The 26,296-nt window shown below is 45.4% G+C and overlaps 1 protein-coding gene across 2 annotated transcripts in view; it reads left to right on the forward strand.

Annotated features, from left to right (window-relative positions):
- IREB2 (iron responsive element binding protein 2) overlaps nt 1-26,296 on the forward strand; it is a 42,506-nt gene extending 16,210 nt beyond the window's left edge. Inside the window, exons 5-22 of one of the 2 annotated variants that reach the window (XM_027570045.2) lie at nt 627-845; nt 3,541-3,610; nt 4,283-4,466; nt 5,240-5,379; nt 7,377-7,548; nt 9,313-9,413; nt 11,298-11,414; nt 12,703-12,862; nt 13,542-13,677; nt 14,735-14,819; nt 15,141-15,297; nt 15,774-15,898; nt 17,838-17,942; nt 18,038-18,180; nt 20,250-20,397; nt 20,483-20,605; nt 22,394-22,579; nt 23,388-26,296. In XM_027570045.2, the coding sequence (XP_027425846.1) occupies nt 627-845; nt 3,541-3,610; nt 4,283-4,466; nt 5,240-5,379; nt 7,377-7,548; nt 9,313-9,413; nt 11,298-11,414; nt 12,703-12,862; nt 13,542-13,677; nt 14,735-14,819; nt 15,141-15,297; nt 15,774-15,898; nt 17,838-17,942; nt 18,038-18,180; nt 20,250-20,397; nt 20,483-20,605; nt 22,394-22,579; nt 23,388-23,498 (2,482 nt within the window). In that variant the 3' untranslated portion in view covers nt 23,499-26,296. The remainder of the gene's footprint in view (nt 1-626; nt 846-3,540; nt 3,611-4,282; nt 4,467-5,239; nt 5,380-7,376; nt 7,549-9,312; nt 9,414-11,297; nt 11,415-12,702; nt 12,863-13,541; nt 13,678-14,734; nt 14,820-15,140; nt 15,298-15,773; nt 15,899-17,837; nt 17,943-18,037; nt 18,181-20,249; nt 20,398-20,482; nt 20,606-22,393; nt 22,580-23,387) is intronic. The other variant, XM_027570046.2, reaches the window with a different exon arrangement.

The raw sequence follows: 26,296 nt of genomic DNA on the forward strand, positions 1-26,296 counted from the left end.
AATTATGAGCCAGAACCTGCTTTGTTTAGTGAATTTTTCTTCATTATCTTTTGTTTTTTAATCTACTTGCCTTCGAGAGAGAATCTAAACACGGGAGCCATGAATGTCTTTAATTAATTGGTGATTAAAATCACAGTGCGTATTAAAACTATGTTTTCCTCCCACTGAAATACACGTCTATTTAGAAAATCCCTGTGACCAAGGTCAGACTAGAGAAAACCTAATTTTCTTGTGATCTTTCACACGGACCAAGACGATTGTTGCAGCCCGTGAGCGCTTTTGCCCTCTAGATTAGCACTGTGGCTATGTGCTGCTTTTCAGTTGTTACATGGGGAAAAACCCACTTAGGTGCTTGGCTAAAAGTCATTTAAATTGTCATAGAAGTAGATGAAAATGATTTTCTTGGGCACATAGGATTGTGTTTTCATCTCCATAAATTTAAGTGACCTATTTCTGGGTTTTTTTGTAATCTTAAGATTCGCTTTTGAAACCTAAGTTAAATACTGTATTAACGTTTGAACAACATATACTTAGTTCCAGATGACTTTGCCAAGTGTGTGCTTTTTGAAAAGCTAAATTTCTGTCACTTAAATGGTCTTATTCTGTTTCCTCTTTTGGAATGCTAGTGCAATACAGAATGCTCCAAATCCTGGAGGTGGCGACCTGCAGAAAGCAGGAAAGCTCTCTCCACTCCGAGCACAGCCCAAGAAGCTCCCCTGCAGGGGCCAGACCACCTGCCGAGGATCGTGTGATTCTGGAGAGCTGGGCCGAAACTCAGGAAAATTGTCTTCGCAGATTGAGAACACACCCATTCTCTGTCCTTTTCATTTGCAACCAGTGCCTGAGTATGGGATTTTTTTTTTTTTAAATATTGATCAGTGCTGGGTTATATTTCAGTTACCAAAATGTCATTTGTCCCCTTCCCCTCCTGGTTCCTATGACCTCGCGGCCTCCCCCTGCCCCAGATGAAGCCAGTTAAGATGGTATTCCCGTTACTGATTTCTATTCCGGAGGAAGAAAGCCTTTCTTAAGATTTTTCTATAAATATATTTAATTTTTGTGACTAATATAAGCAGAAAAATGGGATCCATCTTAAACTCTGCGTTTTTTTATTTTAATGACTCTGTACCATTCACATGTTCTTTATTCGTTCACATTGCTTTTGTGAATTCCCTATTTATAGTTTTAGCTTTTCTCTCCTACTAGATTTCTTGTTTTTTCCAATTGCATGAAGAGCTTGATGTTATAAATATTACAATGATAAAAAGCTCTTTTAGTTAAGCAGTTGCCTCTCTGGTGCTATGGGAAGCAGTGAACCTGCCCAGAAAAGAATTCTCTTTTTAGGAGTTGGTAAAATTTTCTAATAGGTAGTTTAAAAAAAAAAAAATTCTAGACTTGAATTTTTGTGTGCTATAAAGATTCCAAAGTCTGTTATATTTAAGTTATGTTGTTTACCCCATTGTTAGTAGACTGTCAGAAATTTTTTTAATTTAGTAAGAAAATGACATCCTTTTTCAAATTAAAAAAATGTAACACAGTTAAGATTTAGAATAGCTAAGAATAATATCCACACATATCTTATCCTAAGAGCCACATGATACGTTAATTCATGTGTCCGTAAACTGGTTCTTTCAGATTCTCTGTGGTTGTACAGTTGGGGGCTCAGTATTTCCGGGAGGCCTCCGGTCACAGTGACCTCACGTGCTCTTCCTTTCTGGGAATTCAGTGTAATCTGTAGGTTCCTTGCTATCAGATTAGGACAGTTTTATGTAAACAGCCCTTGTTCCTGCTACCTAGTTGTCCTGGTTGTTAGGTGCATGTTGACATTTGAGATGAGCATCCCTTCTTTTTTTTTTTTTTTTTTTTTAAGATTTTTATTTATTTGAGAGAGAGAGAGAGAGCACAAGCAGGGGGCGCAGCAGGCCAAGGGAGAGGGAGAAGCAGGCTTCCCGTTGAGCAAGGAGCCCAGTGCAGGGCTCGATCCCATGACCTGAGCCGAAGGCAGCTGCTTCACCAACCAAGCCACCTGGGCGCCCCAAGCTTCCCTTCTTAACACAGAAATTAACTTCCTGAAAAGGGCGACTTACTGATTACAGTACAATCTGGTGTAACATTTCCCCCTAGCTTTGACTCCACATCACAAAGCATTTGGTTGGGTTGGACTGTAGTCTCTGGCTGTAGGAATGTAGGAAACCGGTGGCTCCCTTCGGTGCTGCGGGGCCTTGGTGCAGTGTCCGTTGCAGACCCAGACAGGGAATGGATGGGTAGGAAATGGGCCTGGAAATCACTGCCTAATCTGAAGTCAGGTTCTGAGCTCATGAACGAGGGGCACTTTGTAGCCGTATGCGCTATGGGACGTACAGTAATCGGACTGGCTCCCTGAGTCCTGAGGAAAATCTCATCGAGATGTGCTGTGGCTTCAAGGGGTCACTCAGCAGTGAATTAGTCAAGGAATCTTTGTGTTTTTTAAAAAAGTTGACAAGGGGCGCCTGGGTGGCTCAGTCGTTGGGCATCTGCCTTCGGCTAAGGTCATGATCCTGGGGTCCTGGGGTCGAGCCCCTCATCGGGCTGCCCGCTCAGGGGGAGCCTGCTTCTCCCTCTCCCACTCCCCCTGCTTGTGTTCCCTCTCTCGCTGTGTCTCTCTCTGTCAAATAAATAAAATCTTAAAAAAAAAAAAAAAGTTGACAAGTGAACATCTGTAATTGTCTGGACCCTGGAGGTCACATATAATTTAAGTTGTATTGATATCTTAGTCAACACTTGATCACCAGCTGGCAGGAAACAGCTTAAAACTGCTAGAAATCATTTTTTCTTTTCTTTTTATTTTTTTTAAAGATTTTATTTATTTATTAGCACAAGCAGGATGAGGGTCAGAGGGAGAAGCAGACTTCCCGTGGAGCAGGGAGCCTGATGCGGGACTCGATCCCAGGACCCTGGGACCATGACCTGAGCCGAAGGCAGACGCTTAGTGACTGAGCCACCCAGGCGCCCCTAGAAATCATCTTTTAAATGTCCATTAGATAAAAATAGCTTCCTGAAAGTGACAGTGTTTACTGCTTGGAGGTGGATTGTTTTTACCTCTTAGTTTACATAATGCACATAAAATATGTTTATACTCCACACAGAGTAAACTGCCATTTATGCAAAAAATAGAGCTTTCCGTTTTGGGTGAGATGAATGTAAGCATTTTTGCTCGAAGCTTTCTACACGTGCCGAGCAGAGGTGCAGCAGGCCCAGGTGGGAGGAAGTGCACGAGGCTGCTGCATTATTGATCGCTGCAGCCAACTCACATAGCGACCGACGTATGTCAGTACAGTTGGGGGCCCGGGGATGGGTGAGCCCTGGACGTGGCTGCCATGAGTGCTGTTTAAAGCAGAGCTTCTTTGTTGAAAGAAAACGGCTAATTCTGAGAAGTCTAGTAAATTGCTGTTCCAGGAATTTTTTAAAACGTGTTTGTGTGTGCGTAAGAACGAATACTTAGAAACAAGGTAAGTCTTTTCTGTGATACATACATTTAATGCAGGCTCTTCTTCCTTTTAGACCTGAAACAGTGTTAAAAAACCAAGAAGTAGAATTTGGCAGAAATCGAGAGAGGCTTCAATTTTTTAAGGTACACATGATTTGGGGGGATTTTTTTTATATTGAAATTCACAAAATATTGGTAAGTTTGAGTTTTGGGTTTTTTTGTTGTTTTTTAAAGACTTTATTTATTAGAGAGCATGAGCAGGGGGAGGGGCTGAGGGAGAAGCAGGCTCCCCACCGAGCAAGGAGCCCGATGCGGGGCTCGATCCCAGAACCCTGGGATCATGACCTGAGCTGAAGGCAGATGTTTAACCAACTGAGCCACCCAGGCGCCCCTAAATTAGTAGTTTTTAACCGCTTTGTGGCAGTAGAACCTTTTCTCCCTTCAGATAAAATCTTGTTGGAAACCCCAGTATATAAAATAGGATGAAACCAAGTGGCTATCATTTGAGGTTGTGGGAAGGCCTTGTGCTTCCCCCCCCCCCCCCGTCCAACAGTCCTTGGGGCGGGCATGGTTGAAAACTATTATTTATCTGGACTAGTAGAACATTTGTCTTTGACTTAATTTTGCTTTAATAATCTGCAAAATGAGTATGTTTAGGGTTGGTATCTTTGTATTTGTCTTCGTGTGTCTATTGTAAACTTTGACCATATTGAACATCGGTAAAATGTTTTTAGTGTCAGTATTGACTTATATTTTGATTGTGAGCACAAATTGATATACCAACATTTGGATTTTTTAAATTTAAACATGATATAGTGGAGTTCAAGAGTTTTTAAGAACGTGGCTGTAATCCCTCCTGGAACTGGAATGGCTCATCAAGTAAACTTAGAGTATTTGTCGAGAGTGGTTTTTGAAGAAGACGACTTCCTCTTCCCAGACAGTGTGGTTGGCACCGATTCTCACATAACCATGGTGAATGGCTTGGGCATTCTGGGGTGGGGTAAGTAAACCACTAACTATATTTGATTTGAGGGGAGAGGGTGTCAGGAACATTGTAAAGGAGCGTAGGTAGCTGGTCTTCATAGGCTCTTTGAGGCGGTTTCCTCCCCTGTGACAGCGGCGACAGGACGACTCTGGACCCGGATGTTTGTGGACAGTGTGCCCCACGCAGCACTGCCGTTGTGGGGTGATCCTGGGGACGACAACTCCCTGGTCCAAGTCCTGTGGGGCTTCTCTTGGCCTTCTTTAGGGCTCCACATTCCTTTGCATTTTATACAAGGCCTTTTACAACCTGCTGCCCCTGGCCGTCCACGCACGCGCCTTAAAGACGAGTCATGGATCCCCTGGAGGGTGGGATCGGCTTGGCCTGGGCTGTTCCATCTGGCAGAATGCTCTCAGTCTCTTACAGGGAGTTAGAATTGTTGACTCTTTTGTCTTTATCCTTAGACTGAGCTTCCTGAGGGTCACAGGTCCTGGCTTCTGTTCTTTCTGTATCTTGACAAGCACAGTACAGTATTCAGCGTAATAAATATAAAATGTTTACTGAATTTAATAGAAAGGTAAACACCAGTTTGTTTCAACCATGTGAGTGGAGTCATTCTTTTGAGGAGATTGGGTCCATGTCCACAGTAATAGAGGCAGTGTGGTGGCTGTGAGGTGCTTCGTGAGTAAGACGAGCTCATGGGGCACTCAGAGACTAGATGTTACACGGAGACTTTACGTAGACAGTACATAATCTTCAGATGTGCTCACCGTCTGTCTTTATCACTTCAGGGGTTGGAGGCATTGAAACCGAAGCAGTCATGCTGGGCCTGCCGGTCTCTCTTACTCTGCCGGAGGTGGTTGGGTGTGAGTTGACCGGCTCATCCAACCCTTTTGTCACATCCATAGATGTCGTGCTTGGCATTACAAAGGTAATTGTGTCAACCGTGAGATGTAGTGGACATTGCATACAGGGACCCTGTGAGGGCGGCGTTGGGTTCTGCGCCGCTTCCTCCGTGTGGCTTTCTTGGCCACGGCCTTGTAGTGACCATCATGGGAGCAGCCACAGATACAGAACCCTTCCTTGGCGCTAGGAAGTACAAAAGTGCGTGCCGTGCTGTTTCCTTGACCTGATGCCTCATTCATTCCTCGTTACAAGCCTGGAAGAGCGGTACTGTGACCAGCGCCCTATCAGTTCTGAGAAAACAGAGACGGTCAGGTTTAATGACTTGCGGCAGAGGGTCACCGGGCTGAGCAGTGAGTGCTCAACAGGACGCACTCGGGCTCCTAGCTGTTAACACTTGCTGATCGTGTGGATTAGAGAGTCCTGTTTAGGAAAAGTAATTGCATTTTTTTAATACCTAACTGAATTATTTGCCCTTTAGAAACTGTTTCTCTCCTGGAGAATATGGACTGTAGAAGTGTGCCAGTGTCAAGATTGTCTCTTGGCTGTTTTAATACTTCTAAAGGATTATGGAAAAACTTAACCTGTATTTTTAAAATATTGACTGCATGCTGTTTAATACGTGTACTCTGGAGTTTCCTAGTGAACTCTCCATCCTAAATTTCTGGTTTTCAGTAACTTTATTTTAATGATTAAGTCCATTTTGTTAAATACATGAGTGTGGGAACTCTCCCGCATACAATGCCAGTTTGGATCCTGGAGTCTTCACTTTTCTGGTTAGATTATTGGTCTGAAGGCTTCCGAGATTCTCTGGAGGGGAAGAAAGGATCCAGCCGCCTGTCGGCATTTAGCCTGGAGCCTTCTTCCCTAATTGAAAATATGTTGACACCTTGCAGAAGTCATTGATTTGGTGTATGGGACAGAAAGATAAGAAATTAAATTGAGAATTGCAGGATTACTCCTAAAGGAAAGGAGTATCTTAATATGGTTTTAGAGAAATCCGTATTTTCCCTTGGGTAACCTGAGAAGTAATGCCACTTTTTAGATTCCTCTGGCTATATTTTTTTGTAACAAGATTACATGTCTATTTTTAAATTTTGGCGTGTTGATACAAAACTTAAATTTATCACGTATGTTCACATTTATTAAATATTTTCTCCCCGGAGGTTCTGTTCTATTCATTATCTTTATAGGATTAATCCCATATTATTTTTCAAAATGTGTATTGTGGCACCTTATGAATTTGTTGAAACAGCCTTTAGCTTAGTGTATCCTATGTGTGCCACTTTGATCCTCAGAAGCACAACCATGAGTATAAAGAAACATATCAGCCTTTTATCCAGGAGTGGATTAAATGACCCCTCGCACCTCTGCAGTGTTCGAGCTGAATGTTGCTCTTGGGTTGAAGGTGGTTTCGTTCGCGGTACCTCCCTAGGCGTCTCCTCCCCCAGTCTAAGGCCGTGTTGTAGTTAGGCGAGCCGCTGTTGTGGTCACTCGGTAATAACTCAGAAACGTGACTTTACAAGGACACTTTACAAGTGTGAAATCCTGTCAAAATGAAATTTACCAGTAATGAACAATGCTGTAAATATGTGGACCAGGGTTGGAATTCGAAGAATTTTTGTAGCCAATAGGTATTTTTTTGTCTAAATACAGTTTCATCAGCATGTTCGTATTTCATTACATCTAAGACGGCATCAGTGGTTAGCACTGTTTCGTGTCCTCTAAGAAAGAAAGGCTGCCAGCTACCACATGCACTGTCGCGTCTGACGTTCACGTGTGGATCTAGCCATTTTCAGCCCTTAAGCCCTTTCTGTCCTGCCCGACGGTGACATTGGGCTGGTCTTCTGTGTTTGTCCTAAAATACCTGCAAACCCAGAGTGAGTTGACATTTGATAAGAACAGCAGAGAACCTCTTTCATCCAGTGTCGCTGGTAGGGGTTAAAAATTAGATTTTGTGCTTTTCAGAGAATCCATGTTAATCTTACTAATTTTGTGTGCGTTTCTGTGTATCCCTTTATATAGCACCTCCGGCAAGTAGGAGTGGTTGGAAAGTTTGTTGAGTTTTTTGGAAGTGGAGTTTCACAGTTATCTATAGTGGATCGGACCACAATAGCAAACATGTGTCCAGAATATGGTGCTATCCTCAGCTTTTTCCCTGTTGACAATGTGACATTAAAACATTTAGAACATACAGGTAAGAAGATGAAAGATCATTAGGATAAATGTGTTACACGTCCAGTGTGTTTGTCTGAAATATTTCCTAATAAACAACTACCGTGTGCATGGTATTTAATGTTCAGGAAATTATCTTATTTTGAAATAGTGGCTTTCAAATAAACTGCCTCAGATGTCTTTTAAAGAGTGTTGTGCCCTCCAAACCTAGTCCCTCCCGTGTGACTGATTTACAGTGACTTTGAGGGAGGAGTCCCGCTACTGGTCTCGGTCCACTGCTTCCAGGACGCATGGCCCTCGTAGCGGCCAGAGCTGCAATTTGATGGGGGCAGGCGTGTGTGGACTCACGGTGTCCCTGTAACGGGAGGAGAGGGGCCACCAGACAGAAGGGTCTGGGGACCCGTGCTCTGTCTAAAGAGTAACACCATTTTGTGAGCAGCATAGGGTTCCAGGTTCTAGATCTTTTTTGTAGCCTTATGATAAACAGGAGATTGGATCCTCTTGTATTGAGGACTTAGTGTAGAAAGATCTCTAAAACCAGAAGGTGCTCCTGTACTCCCCTCACAGCCCCCATGTCCCTTTTGTGAGAGACCTTGCCGAACTACTGGTCTCTGATCATAAGTACATTTGGGGGATAGAGTCTAGTATTCTTCACTTGGGGGGGCAGGTTTAGAAGTTAATAGGTCAGATGGCAAAATGGATAGTTGGTCATTTGGAACGTTGGAACGGTTCTCATCAAGTGCAGAACTTTCTCTAAAGGGGATTTGGTGGATAGAACATTTAGAGAGAAATGATGGAGGTGCCTCCTCTCTTGCATGTTAATATGATTTATGTATTAATGATCTGTTGGTATAACAAATTTTCCTAAAACTTAATGGCTTAAAACAGCAATAATCACCTAGGGCTGCACGGTGTCCATGGGCAGTAATGTAGGTGGCATGGCCGGCACAGCTCGTCTTTGCTCCATGATGTCTGCAGCCTCAACCGCGAGCCTCAGAAGCTTGGGCCCGGGGTCCTGAAGGTCACTCACCCGTCAACGGGTGCTTCGTAGTGGCCAGAGCTGCGATTTGAGAAAGGCCACATCTCCCACGTGGCCTTTCTCACGTGGTGGCTCTTCCAGGGCAGGGTGACCTGCGAGAGTGAGCGTGCGCCAGCCAGCCAGCCAAGGGTCCCATAGCTCAGGTCCACAGGGTCGATTCTGCCCCTTGATGGAGGGATGTCATTGTCACATTGTAGGAAGAACATACAACTCAGGGGGTATACTGTTAGGTCAGTTGCTGGAAAATACGATCCACCACTACTGTGTACTTCCCACGAGGCTTGCAGAGAACTGCCTGTAGTTAACATCCAGATTCTTTTACCTTCTGGAAGATCTTGTTAGACCTCTGTCTTTCTGCTCATGAGACGTCCTTAAGCTTCATTTATGTTTTCATTTTGATTTTTATATTCATACTGGAAAGTAATGAGTGTCCTTTGTGATGGTTGTTATATTCAATGTTACTGATTCATCTTCTACAAACAGTATAGATTTTGTGAGTTTTATAGAATGGGCTCAGTGTTTCTCATCTTGTTTCTGATTGAGTAACTTTTAAAGGGGGGCTACAAGTTTTCATGAAGGGTAGAATTTTTACTACTCTTGAGAGTAATATCAGTTAGCAATTTGTAAAGAACTGTATTTTGAGTACTTAGTAACATGCAGTGTCTCTTGCTCATTGGAATTCAGCACCTCACCCCCAAAGAGTTCAAAATTTCTTACTGTACTTTTGTCCTTGTTAATTCTTTCTAGGTTTTGACAAAGCCAAACTCGAGTCAATGGAAACATACCTGAAAGCTGTGAAATTGTTTCGACATGACCAGGATAATTCAGGAGAACCCATGTACTCCCAGGTGTGTGTGGAGGAGCCCCTCACCACCTGGCCACTTGGGTCGGGACACAGCTGTGCAGCCTCTCTGCCTCTGTGTGCTCAGCTCGGAAATAGGAAGCTGTTCTGAAGGGATCAGATACATCAGACGGAAGGCATCAGAGTGGTTTCAGGCGCCCAGGAAGTGCTCAGCAAATGCCGACTATCGTTACCATTTAACCTGTTAACATTACTTGTGACTCCGCTTAGATTTTATGCATTAAGTTTACGTAGATTTCTGTTAACGAATTTTACATTTTATTAAGTCTAAATTTTTAATATTTAAAACACAAAATTGACTCCTCATCTCTCACTCTGATCTTTTTCTACTTTATGGTAAACCAGAGCACCGTGATGTGCTCTAAACCTGTCTGTTCCAGGGATACCTGCATCTGGTTAGCATCTGCGTTCTGTAGAAATTGCCATGTAAGGAGTTTACAGTGATGTGGTCTTAAATGTTAAAGATATTCTGTAATCTAGGCTTGCATTTCTTACCTGTTGGAAATTTGTAAAGTTCACTTTTAGGGCAGTTTGAATTTTCGTGACCTACCTTTTCTAGGAGTGTGTCAACATCTCAAATTACTTGGTGTTGTTGAAGGTCTGGTTAACTGTTAAGCTGTTTTCTTGGGCGGAATCATTCTCTGATCCAGCTTTATTTTTCCTCATAACATGTATGCGTGCCTGAACTCATTTCTGTACTTGTTTGCCTCTCCCCCCGTCCAGAAGGCAAATAAGTTCCCAGGAGAGGAGCTTTGTCGGGTGTGTGTGGTCTGCAGCTCCAGCCCCTAGAGCAGTGCCCGGCGTGCAGCAGATGTGATGGGTGGACCCAGCGAGGCCACACAGGCATAGTGCAGGCCAGTGTAGCGCCTGTAGGACCTGAATCTGTGTGAACTTCGGGGAGATCTTTAACTTGACTCATCATTTTCTGGTCCCTTTCAGCTCTGTTTATTTAGTGCTTTTAAAGACAAAGGGAAAGAAGAAGAAAAATGAAAACTCTCGCATTGTATAGTAAAAAGGAATAAATTTGCTTATTAAAGACCTGACCAGATAAATAAAACTAAAGCCCATCAGGACTTTGATTTCAAGACAAACTCATTAAGGTGTAAAGACAGGGATCATCTGGATCCGTAAAGTGAAACTACAGTGCAGTGGGTGTTGTTGTTAGGGTCATTCAGAGTAGACAGGACTGTGAAATATTGGTGAAGCCCATAGTGAAGAGAATCTTCATTTGAACTGATTATAACCAAATAAAATGGACAGAGGAAAATGGTAGAAATGCCAGAAGAAATGCACAGAAACCTAGTTTGGGAGGTTGGGTTTTAAGAAAATACGGGGTTTTTTTTAACAAAGGAATAAAAGCGTGTCTTTGCTGGAGCCTGGCCAGCTAGACACCTTGGAACTAGGAAGAGAAGAGTCCTTTTGCTGTGTCCCTCCAGCACCTGTGCTGACCAGACTCGGCACCCTGCATGCTGAGGAAGGAGCAGTGTTTCCTGAACCCACCTCAGTTGTCACAGAGCAGGGAAGGGTGAATTTGGAGCTCAGGGGCAGTAGACCAATAGCTGTCACAGGCACCTGCTTTATCATCAGGCATCTGTGATGTTAGGGGGAAAGAAATCGGGGGAACAAGATACTCTAGACTACACGGCTGGTGTTGGGCAGTTTGCATATTGATCTGAGCTCGCTTTTAGCCAATGTTTGTATGTTCTGTTTCACAAATTAATTGGGATTGTTTTAAAATCTTTATTTCTGGGAGTGTAGATCACCATTACAACAAACGTGGATGTATTTATTCTGCCTTAGTAGTGCTAAATTGCAGTCTGTACCTAACAAATTCTCATTCCTTGTTTTTCTCTTCCTTCTCGTCTCTTAGGTGATTCGGATTCATCTGAATTCAATAGTTGCATCTGTCAGCGGTCCAAAGAGACCTCAGGATAGAGTTGCTGTGACGGACATGAAACGTGATTTCCAAGCTTGCTTGAATGAAAAGGCAGGTTCCTGCACCACCGCCTTTGTCAGTACTTGTGCTGAGTGATAGAGGGGCAAGTACTTCTTGTGCTGGGTGTTAGAGGACCAAGTACTTCTTGTGCTGAGTGATAGGACCAAGTACTTGTGCTGGGTGATAGAGGACCAAGTACTTCTTGTGCTGAGTGATAGAGGACCACGTACTTCTTGTGCTGAGTGATAGGACCAAGTACTTCTCGTGCTGGGTGATAGAGGACCGAGTACTTCTCGTGCTGGGTGATAGAGGACCGAGTACTTCTCGTGCTGGGTGATAGAGGACCGAGTACTTCTCATGCTGCGTGATAGAGAACCGAGTACTTCTCGTTCTGGGTGATAGAGGACCGAGTACTTCTCGTGCTGGGTGATAGAGGACCGAGTACTTCTCGTGCTGGGTGATAGAGGACCGAGTACTTCTCGTGCTGGGTGATAGAGGACCGACTACTTCTCGTGCTGGGTGATAGAGGACCGAGTACTTCTCGTGCTGGGTGATAGAGGACCAAGGACTTCTTGTGCCGGGTGGCAGAGGGCCAAGTACTTCTCGTGCTGGGTGGCGGAGGGCCAGCATGGGCCTCAGCCTCAGGCAGCTGCTGTGTTCTTGTGTGTGAGGCACATACAAGAGGCCCCGTCAGCCCCGTCCTGTCGGAAGCTAGTCATCTGGCACTGTCCCCAGGCTGCTGTGAGGGTCAGACATCAGTGGTGTCCGTAATCACAGCTGCCTAATTTCAGGCGCTCAGTTGCTGCCCATGGTCACGGCTCTCGCGTTGTGGCGGAGAGCACTGTTGTCGAACTCTGCACTGTGAGCTCACGCCCGTAACGTCTGGTGAATGTAACTGAATAGCCGTGACCTCTGACTTTCCGGGTCTGTACTTGGTGAGAATCACAGCTAAAACCTGAACTCTTTTATTGGGAGCAGCAGGATCTGGTGCTCTTTCCAGAGCTTGCTTTCTGCCATGTGTCGTCGTGTTGTGTGGGAGTAACGTAGCGTGATGAGCACAGAGCTGCCGGCTTGCAGCCAGCCCCGCCCCGTGCGTTCTGCACACACCCCCAGAACAGGGCCGTGACTATACTGTCTGTTGAGAACCGCGGTCGGTAAGATCCACATCCCGGGGAGTTAGGAACACCACCAGACTTGTGTCGGGACCATTCAGGCTCCTACTCCAGCCGACATCCAACAACTGAGTGTTGCAGCCTTCAGCACCTCTCACGCGTGGTCAGAACTGCAAGTTTGTCTGAGCGTACCCAGAATATTTGTATTTATGTGCATGTTTGTGTAGGTGGGATTTAAAGGCTTCCAGATTGCGGCCGAGAAGCAGAAGGAGAACGTCTCTATTCGTTACGAAGGAAGTGAGTACCAGCTGTCTCACGGGTCTGTGGTCATGGCTGCGGTCACCAGCTGCACCAACAACTGTAATCCGTCCGTCATGCTCGCCGCAGGTAGGCTGTCCCTTCCCTTTCCTGAGTGAGTTTGTAGTCTTGTGCCACACTCACCTTGTGTCTTAGGTTATGCGTGGATACCGGTGTCTGTTTAATATTGAGACACTTTCCGAGATTTTAACTGGGTCTTAAGGAATCTCAGTTTGATTTATGTTATTATTTTTGTTTTCGTTACACGGATGGTAAATTTTTTTTTACTACAACTTACATGTCTGTTAGTTTTCGGTTGTTACCTGCTTCTGTTAATCTAGAAGTGTAGTCAGTCAGCGAATCTCTTGACGGTTGACCACAGCAGTGCACTCGAGTCCACTGAGAAGAGAAGGAAGAGATTATTGGCGGGGGTTGTAAGTGGACACCGCTCACTGATAGTATACAGTCGTGTGGAATAAGTGTGCAGTTGCCATCACGATGGCATCTGAAAGGGTCGTGATGTGTATCGTGCGTGTACATAATATCGTTACATGTCCTTGTTTTCCAAGTGTGTGTGTGATGCCATGACATCAGGCTGTATCTGAATTTGCAAAGTAAAGGCTAGTATATATCAGTATAATCTTGTGTGTGTTTTAAATGAAACACATCAATAGAGTAAAATGGACAAAATAATGACTGTAAATTCATGCATTTGGACTTCGACCCTTGCACGAGATTGACCTGGCCTGCGTCACTGTTCACCGTGCAGGTCTTCTGGCTAAGAAGGCCGTGGACGCCGGTCTGCAGGTTAAGCCATACATAAGAACAAGTTTATCTCCAGGCAGTGGGATGGTGACCCATTATCTCAGTTCCAGTGGCGTGTTACCGTATCTCAGTCAGCTCGGGTAAGTGCGGGTCACTGCTGTTGACGTGGATGTTGGGATTCCGCAGGGAGGGAAGCCCCTGTCAGAGCCTTTTCACACGCAGAGACAAGATGGGAAACATAGGCTTTGTTGTACTTGTTACCTTTCCACTATGTCGCAGTGTGAGGCTCAGCCCTCCATGGTCATGGACTGAGCAGATTGGAGCAGCAGGGCCCAGCGCGGCCTCTAGCGTGCGGATGTAAAGACAGATGTGCCTCAGGAGCGGCTCCAGGGGGTGCGTGGTTTCTGATCGGGGAGGTCAGTTTGCAGAAAGAGCAAAATGTGACAGCATCAAGAGCAAAATGGCTGCATCATTAATGGACCAAATTGTCTTAATTGACTTTTTGTGAGGTTACTGGGTTTGTGAAGCATGGGTTAAGTTGTCCCCAAACTTTGTAGAAACTAACTTTACCATTTCTCATGGACTCAAAAGAAATAATTGGTGCCGGCTGTGTATTTTGGAGCCTGTTATCTTAGAAAAATCAATTCCTTTGCAAGACTGGTAAATTAAGAAAACTTTTTTTGCTTTTAGAAGAGGGGCTGCAAGTAATTTTGAGAGTTATACCTGCAATTTCTTAGTTGTACCGTCGTGGGATTTCTGTCAGGGGCTTTCTCTGGGTTTTTGGCGGGTTGAGAATTAAGAGATCTGCTGGCGTTGGCGTTCCCAGCTGCCGCCCCATCTGTCTGAGGCGTAGGCTTCACCGTTGCCGCCGGGTTACCCCTGGATGGAAGCTCTGTATCCGTTTCTTGAACGGTCATCTTCCAGCTGTATGTGGGGAGCTGTCCTGTGCGGCGTACAGGTTTTGTGTTGGATTTAGGCAGCCACATCGCACTTGGGGATGCTCTGTCAGAGTTCCTGCGCTCAGTACAGACAGCACGCCTGACGGTCAGACAGACAGACTGAGGGGGGTTAATCCGCGTGGTGGGTGTGTGCGCTCAGGCAGCTCATCACTGGGATGGCAGTGAGGGACCCGGCTGGCCCTTTCTTTACAGTCGTTAACGACCTTCCACTCAATCACGTGTATTTATCCAAATACAGATTCGAAATAGTTGGCTATGGCTGTTCAACCTGCGTGGGAAATACAGCACCCGTATCAGAAGCAGTTTTAAATGCAGTCAAACAGGTAAGGGGTTTTCTTAACCATATATTGTGTTGTTAAATGGTAGAAAATATGTATTGATGTATTTATATTTCTGTGGTTCTTACACCTCTTAGGAAGAGTGAATCTTAAAATGATTAAAAGAATCATTTTTAGATCCTTGAAATAATCCCTTAAAGATGTAGTGAATTAGTTCATTCATGGGATTTGATAGTTTTATGTCTAATAATTAGAAGTATGCTCTTTGGCTATCTTGCCCTCAGACATAGAATATTTGAGATTGCATACATGTGATTATCCGAATTTGTACCATCTCTTAAATTGAGTATATGTATTTTTTTTCAGGGTGATTTGGTTACTTGTGGAGTTTTATCTGGAAACAAAAATTTTGAAGGTCGTCTTTGTGACTGTGTTCGTGCCAATTACCTTGCCTCCCCACCGTTGGTGGTAGCCTACGCCATAGCAGGCACAGTGAATATAGACTTCCAGACGGAGCCGTTAGGTATCATTCGTTTATCACACAAACGTACCCACACACGCTTTTTGCTCTAGAAGTTGTTGTATTTCTGAAATGCTTCTTAGACTGTCCACTCTTTGAATTACTTCAGGAAATCTTGTCATGCAGTCATTCATTTCTGTATTCATATGAAGAATATAAAGTATACAAAGGCTTTGTTTTTTTAGCTGCTTATGCCTGAAGCAGTCTGGTATTGAGTGGTTTACTTGGTTTCTGGGATAGGTTTTTGAAAAGATGTGAACACCTTGAGGGAATTACTTTTTTTTTTAAAAGATTTTATTTATCTGGGGGTGGTGAGAGCGAGCACAAGCAGGGGGGAGAGGCAGAGGGAGAAGCGGGCTGAGCAGGAAGCCCAACGCAGGGCTCCATCCCAGGACCCCAGGATCACCACCTGAGCCCTCCAGGTGCCCCTGGAGGGAATTACTTTTATACTGACTTTGATGTTACAATGCTCTCTCCAGGCACCGACGCTACTGGCAAGAGCATTTACCTGCAGGACATCTGGCCCAGCCGAGAGGAGGTCCACCAGATGGAGGAAGAGCGTGTCGTACTGTCCATGTTTAAAGCACTGAAAGAGAAAATGGAGGTAAGAGGCTCACTTGTTTCTTAAGTAGTTCAATAAATGGCAGTGTTTCTTTATTTCATGGGTCTTTCTGGATTTAATAAAAATTGATCACATTATTTTGAACATGCAGGTTATAATAAGTGATAATCGTTTTGTATTTGGAATCTCTAATATCTGGGAGAATAGCTTAGAGTATTAAAACCGATCTTAGGTCACCTGGGTGGCTGAGTCGGTGAAGCGTCTGCCTTCGGCTCAGGTCATGATCCCAGGGTCCTGGGATCGAGTCCCACATCAGGCTCCCTGCTCAGCGGGGAGTCTGCTGCTCCCTCTTCCTCTGCCCCTCCTCCAGCTGTGCTCTCGCTCACTCTCTCCCTCAAATAAAATCTTTAGGAAAAAAAATGGTCTTATTTACTTATTAGAAATGGGTAGCAAGCATCCTGAATATGGGCAGAATTCATAGAAACGGACCTTGTTTGTTGTTCCCATTAGATGATGACTCAACGTTCAGAAGAAGTAAGAGCAAGCATGGAGTCTCCCTCCTGCCCCCTGGCTGCCTGTGTTGCCTCCTCAGGGGCCGTGAGGCACGTCACTTGCTCAGGCATCTTTCCAGAGAGGTTTTGTGCACCTACAAGCAAATACATATATTCACACTTTTTAAAAACAAAACTGAGAATATAGATAATGAGATTGCAAAGGTATTCACTGAACAAGTATTTATTGAGCCCCTACTACATGCCAGGCACTCTTAGATGTTTTGGAATAGATACATGAACAAAACACAAAATTCTCATGGGGAGAGGTGGGCAGGGAATTGTAAACAGAATTGTGAGGCAAATCACACAATACGTTAAAAAGTGGTAGGTGGTGTGGAGAGCCGCAGAGCAGGGTCAAGAGAGCCAGCTGACCACAATCTGAGGAGTAGAGTTACTTAGAGTGGTCGAAAACAGGATGTGTCTTGAGCACAGTTCTGCAGGAGGTGACCAAGTTTCCGTACATCTGGACCAAGAGCAGGGCTTTCCGGGCAGAGCGAATGTGTGAAGGCCTCACAGAGGGACCGTTGATGAGGGTGCCAGGGTGTCTGACCCACAGGAAGTGAGGGCCGTGGTGGGAACTGGTGTTAGGGAGACGCGGGGACTGAGATTACAGAGGAGGTTTTAGGCCGTGATTAACGTGGATGGAGTCTTGAAGGAAGTGACGGGAGCCTTTGCGAGGTTGTGCACAGAGGCTTGCTAACTCAGGAGGGCCGCTCTGTGTCCATGTGGAGAACATGGCGGGGGAGGGCTGTACGGGAGGGACAGAAGCAGGGGCGTCTGGCCCACGCAGTCGGCGTGGGGGAGTCTTCATCTCGTTCGTGAGTTCAAGCCCCACGTTGAGTGTGGAGTCTATTTAAAATAAAATTTGAAAAATTAAATTTAAATAAAAAGGATGCACAGAGTTGGGCTGGTGGGTTGGAGCAGTCCCGTTTGCGAGGTGGCCATGGCACAGGACCGCTGGTCGTGGTGGCCATGCAGAACCACGGCGAGACGTCGTGTGGGGTTTGAGGGGGGACCGTGTGGGGAAAACACGCACCGTCACAGCAGCAGAGGGTTTTCTCTCAGCCATGCTCTTGAAGGTGAGCAGCGCGTCCCCCAGCACAGTTTCTTTACTACATGAATCACTTTTTCTAAACCCTTAACCCTTTTATTGGATTTTTTAAAGTCTTTTATGTTCAGTTTATATTAAAACTTAATCTCAAAGTATTCATGAAAATCTAGTGTGCTGGAGTTTGATGAGCAAATGTCCAAAAATGCCATGTTCTAGAATGGCACTATCTTAGCTTCCTTTCCCAATGAAGAAGGCCTTTTTATAGGTCCTTCTAACGTAAGGACTTTTTAATTCCCTTGAACACATTCATAAGCCTCTTTTGTCTGACTCCATTTTATCTTTTCTTTTTGTTCATCAACTGAACTCACATTCACAGATGGGAAATAAGCGTTGGAATTCCCTAGAAGCACCGGATTCTGTGTTGTTTCCATGGGACTTAAAGTCCACGTACATCAGATGTCCTTCATTTTTTGATAAGCTTGTAAGTATGATTTCATTCTTTGATATTTTCAAGGTTGTTATTGAACAAAAAAACCTCATGAAGAGTAAATGCCTTTCACTGTTTCTGCCTTTTAGACCAAAGAGCCAGTTGCCCTGCAGCCCATTGAAAATGCACATGTCCTCCTGTATCTGGGGGACTCGGTCACCACAGACCACATATCGCCCGCAGGGAGCATCGCCAGGAGCAGCGCCGCTGCCAAGTACTTGACAAACAGAGGGTGGGTATGCAGCCCCGGGGTGCGCATGTCCCCTTCCTCCTGGATTCAGAGTCTCCTCCTGGTCACGCTCCCTGCCCAGTAAATGGATTTGACCCCTTGAACAGCATGAGTTTGAACCGCCTGGACCCACTTACACTGATTTATTTTGATACACTGATTTATTTTGATAAACCCAGTCCAGGACCATAAGTATAGTTTTTCTTCCTGTGATGTTCTCAGCACTTTGTCTTCTCTGGCTGACTTGTAGGAATAGAGGATGTAATACGTATGATACAGAATACGTGTTAAGTTGACTTTATGTTCTCGGTAAGGTTTCTGGTCATCAGAAGGGTATTCAGTTTTGGGAGTCAGAAGTTATACCCAGATTTTTGATGGTGTGCTGGGTTGGCGCCTGTACCCCGTGTCATTTGGGGTTCGGCTATGTAGGCCGCCGTCACAGGGACCTGATCACCACTGAATCTGACGTCAGCAGTAGCCAGGGTACCTGGTGTACCTGCTTTTGCCTGTAACTTTAGAAATGGAAATTGCTATTTTAAATCGAGCCCTTGGTAGTCTAAATAAACAACTGATTGGAAACAAGATTTTTTTTTTTTTCCCCAATATGATTTTATTGAGAAGTCAGCTTTGTTTGACCTTCCAAGTGAACCCTGATGGCTCCTCCTGTCTTTGGAGTGCAGAGTTTAAATGTGTGTTTTGTGGACAATAAAGCGAGTGTGTGTGAGGTAGGCTCGATCTGTGCCAATCAGAAGACAATGAATTTCTGCCCATTGAGCCTAAACTTTTACAAGAATAATAGAAGAGAATGTAAACATCATTGATGTGGGAGATAGAACTCTAAGCCTAGAAAGATTTTATCTCGTTTCTACGTGATTGATGTGGAGTTACTCTGTTGTCAAAAGCTGTGTGGACACCAGAGGCGGAGTTAGGACAGCATTCAGATGCCAGAGCTGTTCGGGCGACGACTTTGCATCACGGTCGCTTCGGTGCACGTGGCGTGGTTGCTCGCGTAATGATGCTCCTGGCTCCGCTCACAGTCTCATTGGTGCTGTTGTGGAATTTGTGTTGGAATTTTTTTTCTGGTTAACTAGTCTGGTATGAATTTAAAACACCTTTTGGTGGAAGTTGCTAATAGCAGTTCCATTTGCTAGAACTTGAAACCACGGCTTTTACTTGTGGTGGTGAGAAATAAAATCTTTTTGGTCGTGATTTTTATCTTGGTCATAATTGTGACCTAGTATCCACCAAAAAATGTCCCCACTTTTCTCAAATATGTAACTGCTGTATACTACATTCTAACATATAAATACAGATTTCTTAGTTTTCATCAGTCAGGATTTTTTTGGGGTCCTTTAAACTCCTCATCACGTCTGTCCTGAAGTAAGAAGCTTAAACATGCAAGTTTAGAAAACTTACTGCCTTTTTATGTAAAAGACCGACTTAGAAACTGATCCGCTTTGTTTGCTGATTCTTGCTTATGCTCCGTTGTTTCTTGTCCCTAAAAGGTCACACGTATTGTGACCAGGCAGCAACGAGCACCCTCCCCCGCTCAGGTTACGGTGCTGCCGCTGTAACTCCCACTGGCGAGGTCACCTCATGCTGCACCTTTATGTTCGCACTAACTGAAAGAAATCTAAGGATCCTCGTGTCGCATGGGGTTTTGGTGAAAGCCAGACAGCACAATGTGAATTTCTGGAAAGGGGTGGTTACTCTTCCCTTAATGCTGTTTCGACGTGGGAGAGGTTTCCTGGGGTGCTCTGTCCTCAGCGGAAACCTGTACAGACAACCAGTGCTTCTTGGAGAGATGACTGATTCCAGATTTGGCTGGTGTTTTAGAGAAACATAGATACATGCACTGAAAATATGTTACCTGCGTTTGCTTCAAAATCACCCACTGGGGGATGATTCTAGAAGAAACGGGCAGTTGGGCATTCACTGTTCCCCTGTTTTCTCCATGTTTGTACGTGCTCAAAATTTTCCATTTTAAAAAGTGTTTCTGAGTAAGTTTTATGATTCAGTAATGTGTGATGGTTTTCCGTCTGAAATGAAACCAGCTTCACGATTTCTCGCAGCCTTACTCCTCGTGAATTCAACTCCTACGGGGCCCGCAGAGGCAACGACGCTGTGATGACAAGAGGCACGTTCGCGAATATCAAACTGTTTAATAAGTTCCTTGGAAAACCAGCTCCCAAAACAATCCATTTCCCATCAGGACAGACGGTAAGGATGCGCACAGAGCCGTTGGGCAGTCGCTGCCTGGATCCGGGTTCATACTGAAGATGTTCTGTTTGTCTTTTCTCCACAGCTGGATGTGTTTGAGGCTGCAGAGCTGTACCAGAAGGAAGGGGTCCCGCTGATCATTTTAGCAGGGAAAAAATATGGTTCTGGAAATTCCAGAGACTGGGCTGCCAAAGGACCATATCTGCTGGTATTGATACTTCAATTTTATCTTCTTAAAATTGAGTTTTAAATGTTCCCTTTTGTCAGTAACATCCTGTCAGAGTTTAGTTTGCTCATTTGGATTTTTTTTGCTTATTTGGGACTCCTTTTGGTGAGATCACATACAATATTTTGTACTGATCTAGTTGCGTTTTAATACTCTGGATTAGATTAGATCTCCATCGGTCTTACTTGCAGAAATCAGTACAGTGGAGGGAAAGGAGGCCCCTGTCTTAAACGGACCCTCTGGAATGCTGATTCTCTGTGCCCACTGAGAGTTTTACTTGCCCCCCTGCCTTTAGCTTTCTCTTTTGGGGTTAACAGACTCAGAGGTGGGCCAAGGGGTAGGAGCTGATGGTGCCTGGCCGCCTGTCAGGAAGGCTCGTCTGGCCCCTGCATCCTTGCTAAAGTGTGGTAAGGGGTGGGGGCTGCTGGAGAGGGTCGTCAGGCACGTGCGCTCCTGCTCTCTGCCCCGGTGCTTGTTCACAGACGCTCAGAGCGGCCGGTCAGCCGCCCTCCCAGCTCTCAGGATCGTGCACACTCCATTGTCGAGTCCTTAGCCTCCCCAGAATGTAAATACTCAGAGGAGCTGTAGGAATAAGCCAGATTCTCCCGTCTTCCTGAGATGACAATTATCCTTGTTGTGAATATTAATTACAGGTACAGGTTCCCTTTTTTCTCACAGTTTTGTCTTTGTTTTTTATGTTGGAGGCTTCGCTCATACTTGTTCCTAAACTGTCTATTCAGTTAGACGTTGAAACACTGCTTCCAGGCTGGGGGTGTCGGCTGGGTTTTGTCCGTTGATGGGCCTTATGTAGATGAGTGGACGGTAACCCACCTGTTGGACTAGGAGAGCCCCATGTGCCGTGTCTGGGAGTACTTCCAGGGACGCAGAGCAGCACTTAATGCGCATTTCCGATGGCGTGCTCCCCCCCACCTCCCTGTGCCCAGTGCCCCTCAGTCCAGGGCATCCATTCCATTCTTGTCAGGCGATGGCACTCACAGGGCTGAGAATTGATTCCTGGGTGGTAACAACATGTCACTCTCTTTGTAAATGGAGTACAGATGAACACGTAGTACTTAAAAAGATGCACGGTCTGTGTGTGTGGCGTTAAAATTTTAGGGCAAGCAGCAGGGGGAAATTTTATGGCTGGAGGAGAAGGTCCGGGAAAGGTTCCATAGGAGGACATAGGGAAACTTGACAATCATGGGTCTGGAGCCTCTCTGGCTTGTTTTCTCCAGAGGACAGGGTTTTGTTGTTGCAAATGGACTCAAACCTTACTGGTGTCGCTTTCTACATTCACTTGATGGTTTCTGTTGTTGGATGTCTGCTCAGGGTCACTTAGCTTCTAAATATTTGTAGAATCCACGTCTCCTGTTTCCTCTGTCACTGTGGGATGCCCTTCTCTGTTTCTGTGTTCGTGTGGCAGGCCAAGGGAGAGTGCTGCTGAGCACATATGTGGGTCTGCCAGGATCACAGACCCTGCTGAGCCCCGTTGGAGCCAGGCCGCCGCCCCCCCAGGGTGCTCTTACCTGGCCGGTGCTGCTGACTCAGCACTGCAGGGCACAGGGGCGGGTAGAAGAAGTTAGGGAGCTGCCTGAAAATACAGAAAAATCATCTGTACATACTTCGACACAGCACGGACCTTTAGTGTGTGGTATTAGGTTAACAAGTTTTATAGAAGGAGCCAAAAGTAGAATTTTTTCCCTTGAAAATCATCCAATAAAGCAACTTTGAAGAGCTGAGTGGAAGAAATAAAATGCACATTTGTTACAGGGTGTGAAAGCTGTTTTGGCTGAAAGTTACGAAAAAATTCACAAAGATCACTTGATTGGAATTGGCATAGCTCCACTTCAGTTCCTTCCGGGAGAAAATGCAGATTCCCTGGGCCTCTCCGGCAGAGAAACGTTTTCTTTAGCGTTTCCTGAAGAACTGTCTCCTGGAGTTACGTTAACTATAAAGGTACCTCTCCGATTCTCAAGTGTGCGATTGCACACTCTTTACCCAGCTAGGTGGAAGCTGGAGAGAAATGATCGTCCGTTGCACACTAGCGTGACTTAGTGAACATACATTGTGGTTTAAGGTGGCTGTTTCCTGTGACGCCCGACTTAATGCAGCGGAGACTCTGAGGAAACACAGAGCGCTAGCTAGTCCAGAGAACGAGACGACACACGGCTGCCCGCTGGCATGCACCCACGGCCTTTGCCTGGCTGCCCGTTGTTGCCTTGCCCGTGGGATTGGAATCCAGCCAGGCACACAGCCGCGGGGGGGGGGGGGTGGTGGCGCAGAGTGGAGCGGGCGCTGGGTGGAGCGCAGGGACGGGGGAGCAGACATTATGCACGCTGAATGGTTAATACAGAGTGGACGTGAGCAGTGGGTGTAACATCCCTAACTAGTCAGTCAGAGTCTGCAGCACCTGGTTTAGCATCATAGGTGGTACGGGACTTGTCATTCAGAAATGGGGACGAAGGGGTGTTGGGAGGCTCGGTCAGTGAAGCATCCGACCCTTGATCTCAGTGCAGGTCATGAGCTCGAGCCCCGCATTGGGCTCTGCACTGGGTGTGGAGCCTATAAGAAGTAGGGATGAAAATACCCGTTTTTCTACTTGGCTGTGAAGCCTGTGTTTAGATATAGCAGGTCTTTTCCAGCAGGAGAAGGGTTTCGCAGAGTCTGGCAGGTGGTGTCATGGGGTATGAAGACAGATGGTCTGAACACTGGGGACACTTGGACGATTTTATCACTCACATGACATGTTTCTGTTTGTTTAAAGACAAACACTGGGAAAGTATTCAGCGTGATTGCTTCGTTTGAAAATGACGTGGAAGTAACGTTGTACAAACATGGAGGATTATTAAACTTTGTGGCACGAAAATTCTCATAGTATCTACTCCACACGGATACCTTTTGAGAACTGGTAACTGCGAGTAACGCCTTTTATGCTGGATCCAGGGAGCCTCGCCCTGGAGCTGCAGACGGTCCTGTGCACTCACCGATCTCACCATGGGTGTAAATGATTATGAATCAACATAGTGACTGAAATGAAATCTTTCTGATTTTAAATAATCTACGAATGGTGCTATTAACATTGCTCAAATCAACGTGTGAGGTGTGCTGTGGGAGAGGCCTGTAAGTACCGGGTATTTTAACGGACCATTTTGTAAATAAAGGCAGAATTTGAACTTGTGTTGAAGATTCTTACATGAATAATCTTCTTGAAGTTTGTTTGGTTTGGCACCCATAAAACTGTATACCACTGTTTGTTGGTTTAAGACTAGCAGGTTGGAATGTAAGAAGCCAGGTTAGACTCTAAAATTGTGGAAGTTGGAATCTGATTTACAAATGGACTTTCAGACCTGAGCTGGACTTGGTTGGCGTTCACAGCTTGTAGTGTAAGCCGGGGTCGTCCTAGTGCCCTGTCTGGCCCAGGCCCTTCACACGCGGCAGGGGGCTTGGGTCACATGATGTCTGAACAGTGAACACACACAGCCCACCGCGCTCACTCATTTGCTCCTGTGCCCACTGGCCGGCCTCACCTGGTATTCTAGCAATTGGATTCAAGCATTGTGCTCACTTGATGTGATACCGTTACTTCCTGTAACCTATTATTTTAGGGATTGTTAACCAAAATTCCACACTTTCGTAGTTGCTAAAGAGAACTTAATCTTAAATGCTAAAATGATTTCCGCTAGACTTTTAAATTATGCACCCTAGATTATATGGTTGCTGCTCAACTCTAAGCATTTTTTTAAATGTTAGTTATTTCTTCGTTATTTAAAAATTGGTTTTCCGTCATTTTGAGTCCTTATTTTACCTGGGATGCATGATTCTCTTAATTATGTTTTGTTTTAACCAAAGCTATCAGGATAAAACACTTAAATTGTTGCTGTCTGGATATCCTACTTTCTCCACACACGTCTGTTCTGTCAACAAGATGTTTGACGACTTTTAAGAAAAAGGTTGGATAATTAATTCCAGAAAGTTCTATGCCTTTTTTTAATTTAAGAAATTAAACATAGCTTAGCAAAAGGTTAATCGTAGAGATTTTCTTTCATGTGGAGGTCTTCCTCTGACCCAGTTGGTTTGCTGCGGCTTGGTCATCCCACGTCCTGCACAGAAGGAAGGACTGTGTTCTGCAGAATTTTAGCCGAAACTACCAGAGCAGGAGGTGCAGACCGCTGAGAACTTGGCACAGAAGCACTCACACAATCTCAGTCTTCTGAAAATAGTCTGCAAATCTGTGTTCAGACAATCACGTGGACTGGAGTCTGAGAAAATGATTTCCCTTCTTTATTTAAATTTTTCATAACTATTTTCTGTGGTACTTTCACACTGTGTTCTTGATACGTTGTTTCGCCTGTGTATCTGTCCGTGCATGTGTTTAATTTACATGAAAACATGAATTAGGGGGAGTGACGAGTCAAATGTTAATGTTGCTGTCGCATGCTTGGAGGAGGCGGTGGCTTCAGACCATCTGCGTGGGGACACGTCTGTGTCATCTGTGGCCATGGGCGGAGGCGTGGCCATGGGCAGGGGCTCCAGCGGCCGGGCCAGGAGGCCGGGCTGGTGCCGGTTGGTGCTCTGAGCAGAGCCAGTGTGTTTCCCTCTGCCTAGGCCAGCACCAGGACAGGCAGACCTCAGACCGGAAAACGGAGCAGGGAGCGTGGCCAGCGTCGGAGAGGAGAGTCTGGGTGTGCGCCCCGGTGTGCGCCGTATGCTCCTGCCCCTGGCCAAGTGCTCTGTGTGCAGAGAGGTGACATCTCGTGCTTTCACTGGTTTACCGCCTTTGTTGACTGTGTCTGGGTCATTTGGTGTTTGGAAAGATGCACGATATTGTGGAAGGAAGTACAGTAGGCACGTGAGAGCAGTTAACGAGTGCTGTGATTTGGAGTACGGCTCCAGAAGTATTCGCAAGAGCAGCATTTTTTTCATCTTGGAAAACGATGCCGCCTGCCGTCGCCACGTTTCCTGCCTTCTGGTGTTGCTGCTCCTGGACAACCAGACTAGAGGGGCTTCTGTCCAGGCGCCGCGCTGCGTTACCACAGCTGAACGTGTCCAAGGCGACGGTGGTCGTCAGTTTCTGAACGAGAGGGCATCATGGTCGCCGTGGCGGACTGCTGAGCGCGTGGCGGGGCGTCGGCCTTACCGGTTCTGTGGGAAGAGTGCGTCCAGCGCCGGCGTGGTTGGCATACGGGGACCGTGGCGAGCGTGTGCGCCTTCTCAAAGGTGGGTGACAGGAGGAGGAGACACAATTGCACTGACGTTTTTCTGTGATTGTTAGAAGACACCTGTCTTTGCCTTTAGGTTTAGGAGAAGGTGCTCAGATACTGGATGTTGACTTGGAGGAATGAAACGGGGAGCAGACGGACTTAGGCTTTTTCCCCTGAAGTGTGATAGTGCCGATGTTTCTATCAATTTTACATATAATATATGACTATGAACCCATGTATCTCAAGTAACTAGAAATCATTGTCCATTATTTAAAGCCAACAAAACAGTGTAACAGTTTTAAGTTCAATAATGTTAAGTATTGTATAAAAATATATTGGAGGCAAAGTTCAGTTGATGACAATTGTGTATATGTTATTGATGCTGTAAATTATTTTTAATAAAGAAAATTGTATTATCACGTATCTCTGTTATATTTTGTGGTGATTGAAAATAAAACCATAACTTAAATAG

The sequence above is a fragment of the Zalophus californianus genome, chromosome 6 (genome assembly GCF_009762305.2).
Source record: "Zalophus californianus isolate mZalCal1 chromosome 6, mZalCal1.pri.v2, whole genome shotgun sequence".
Lineage (NCBI taxonomy): Eukaryota > Metazoa > Chordata > Mammalia > Carnivora > Otariidae > Zalophus > Zalophus californianus.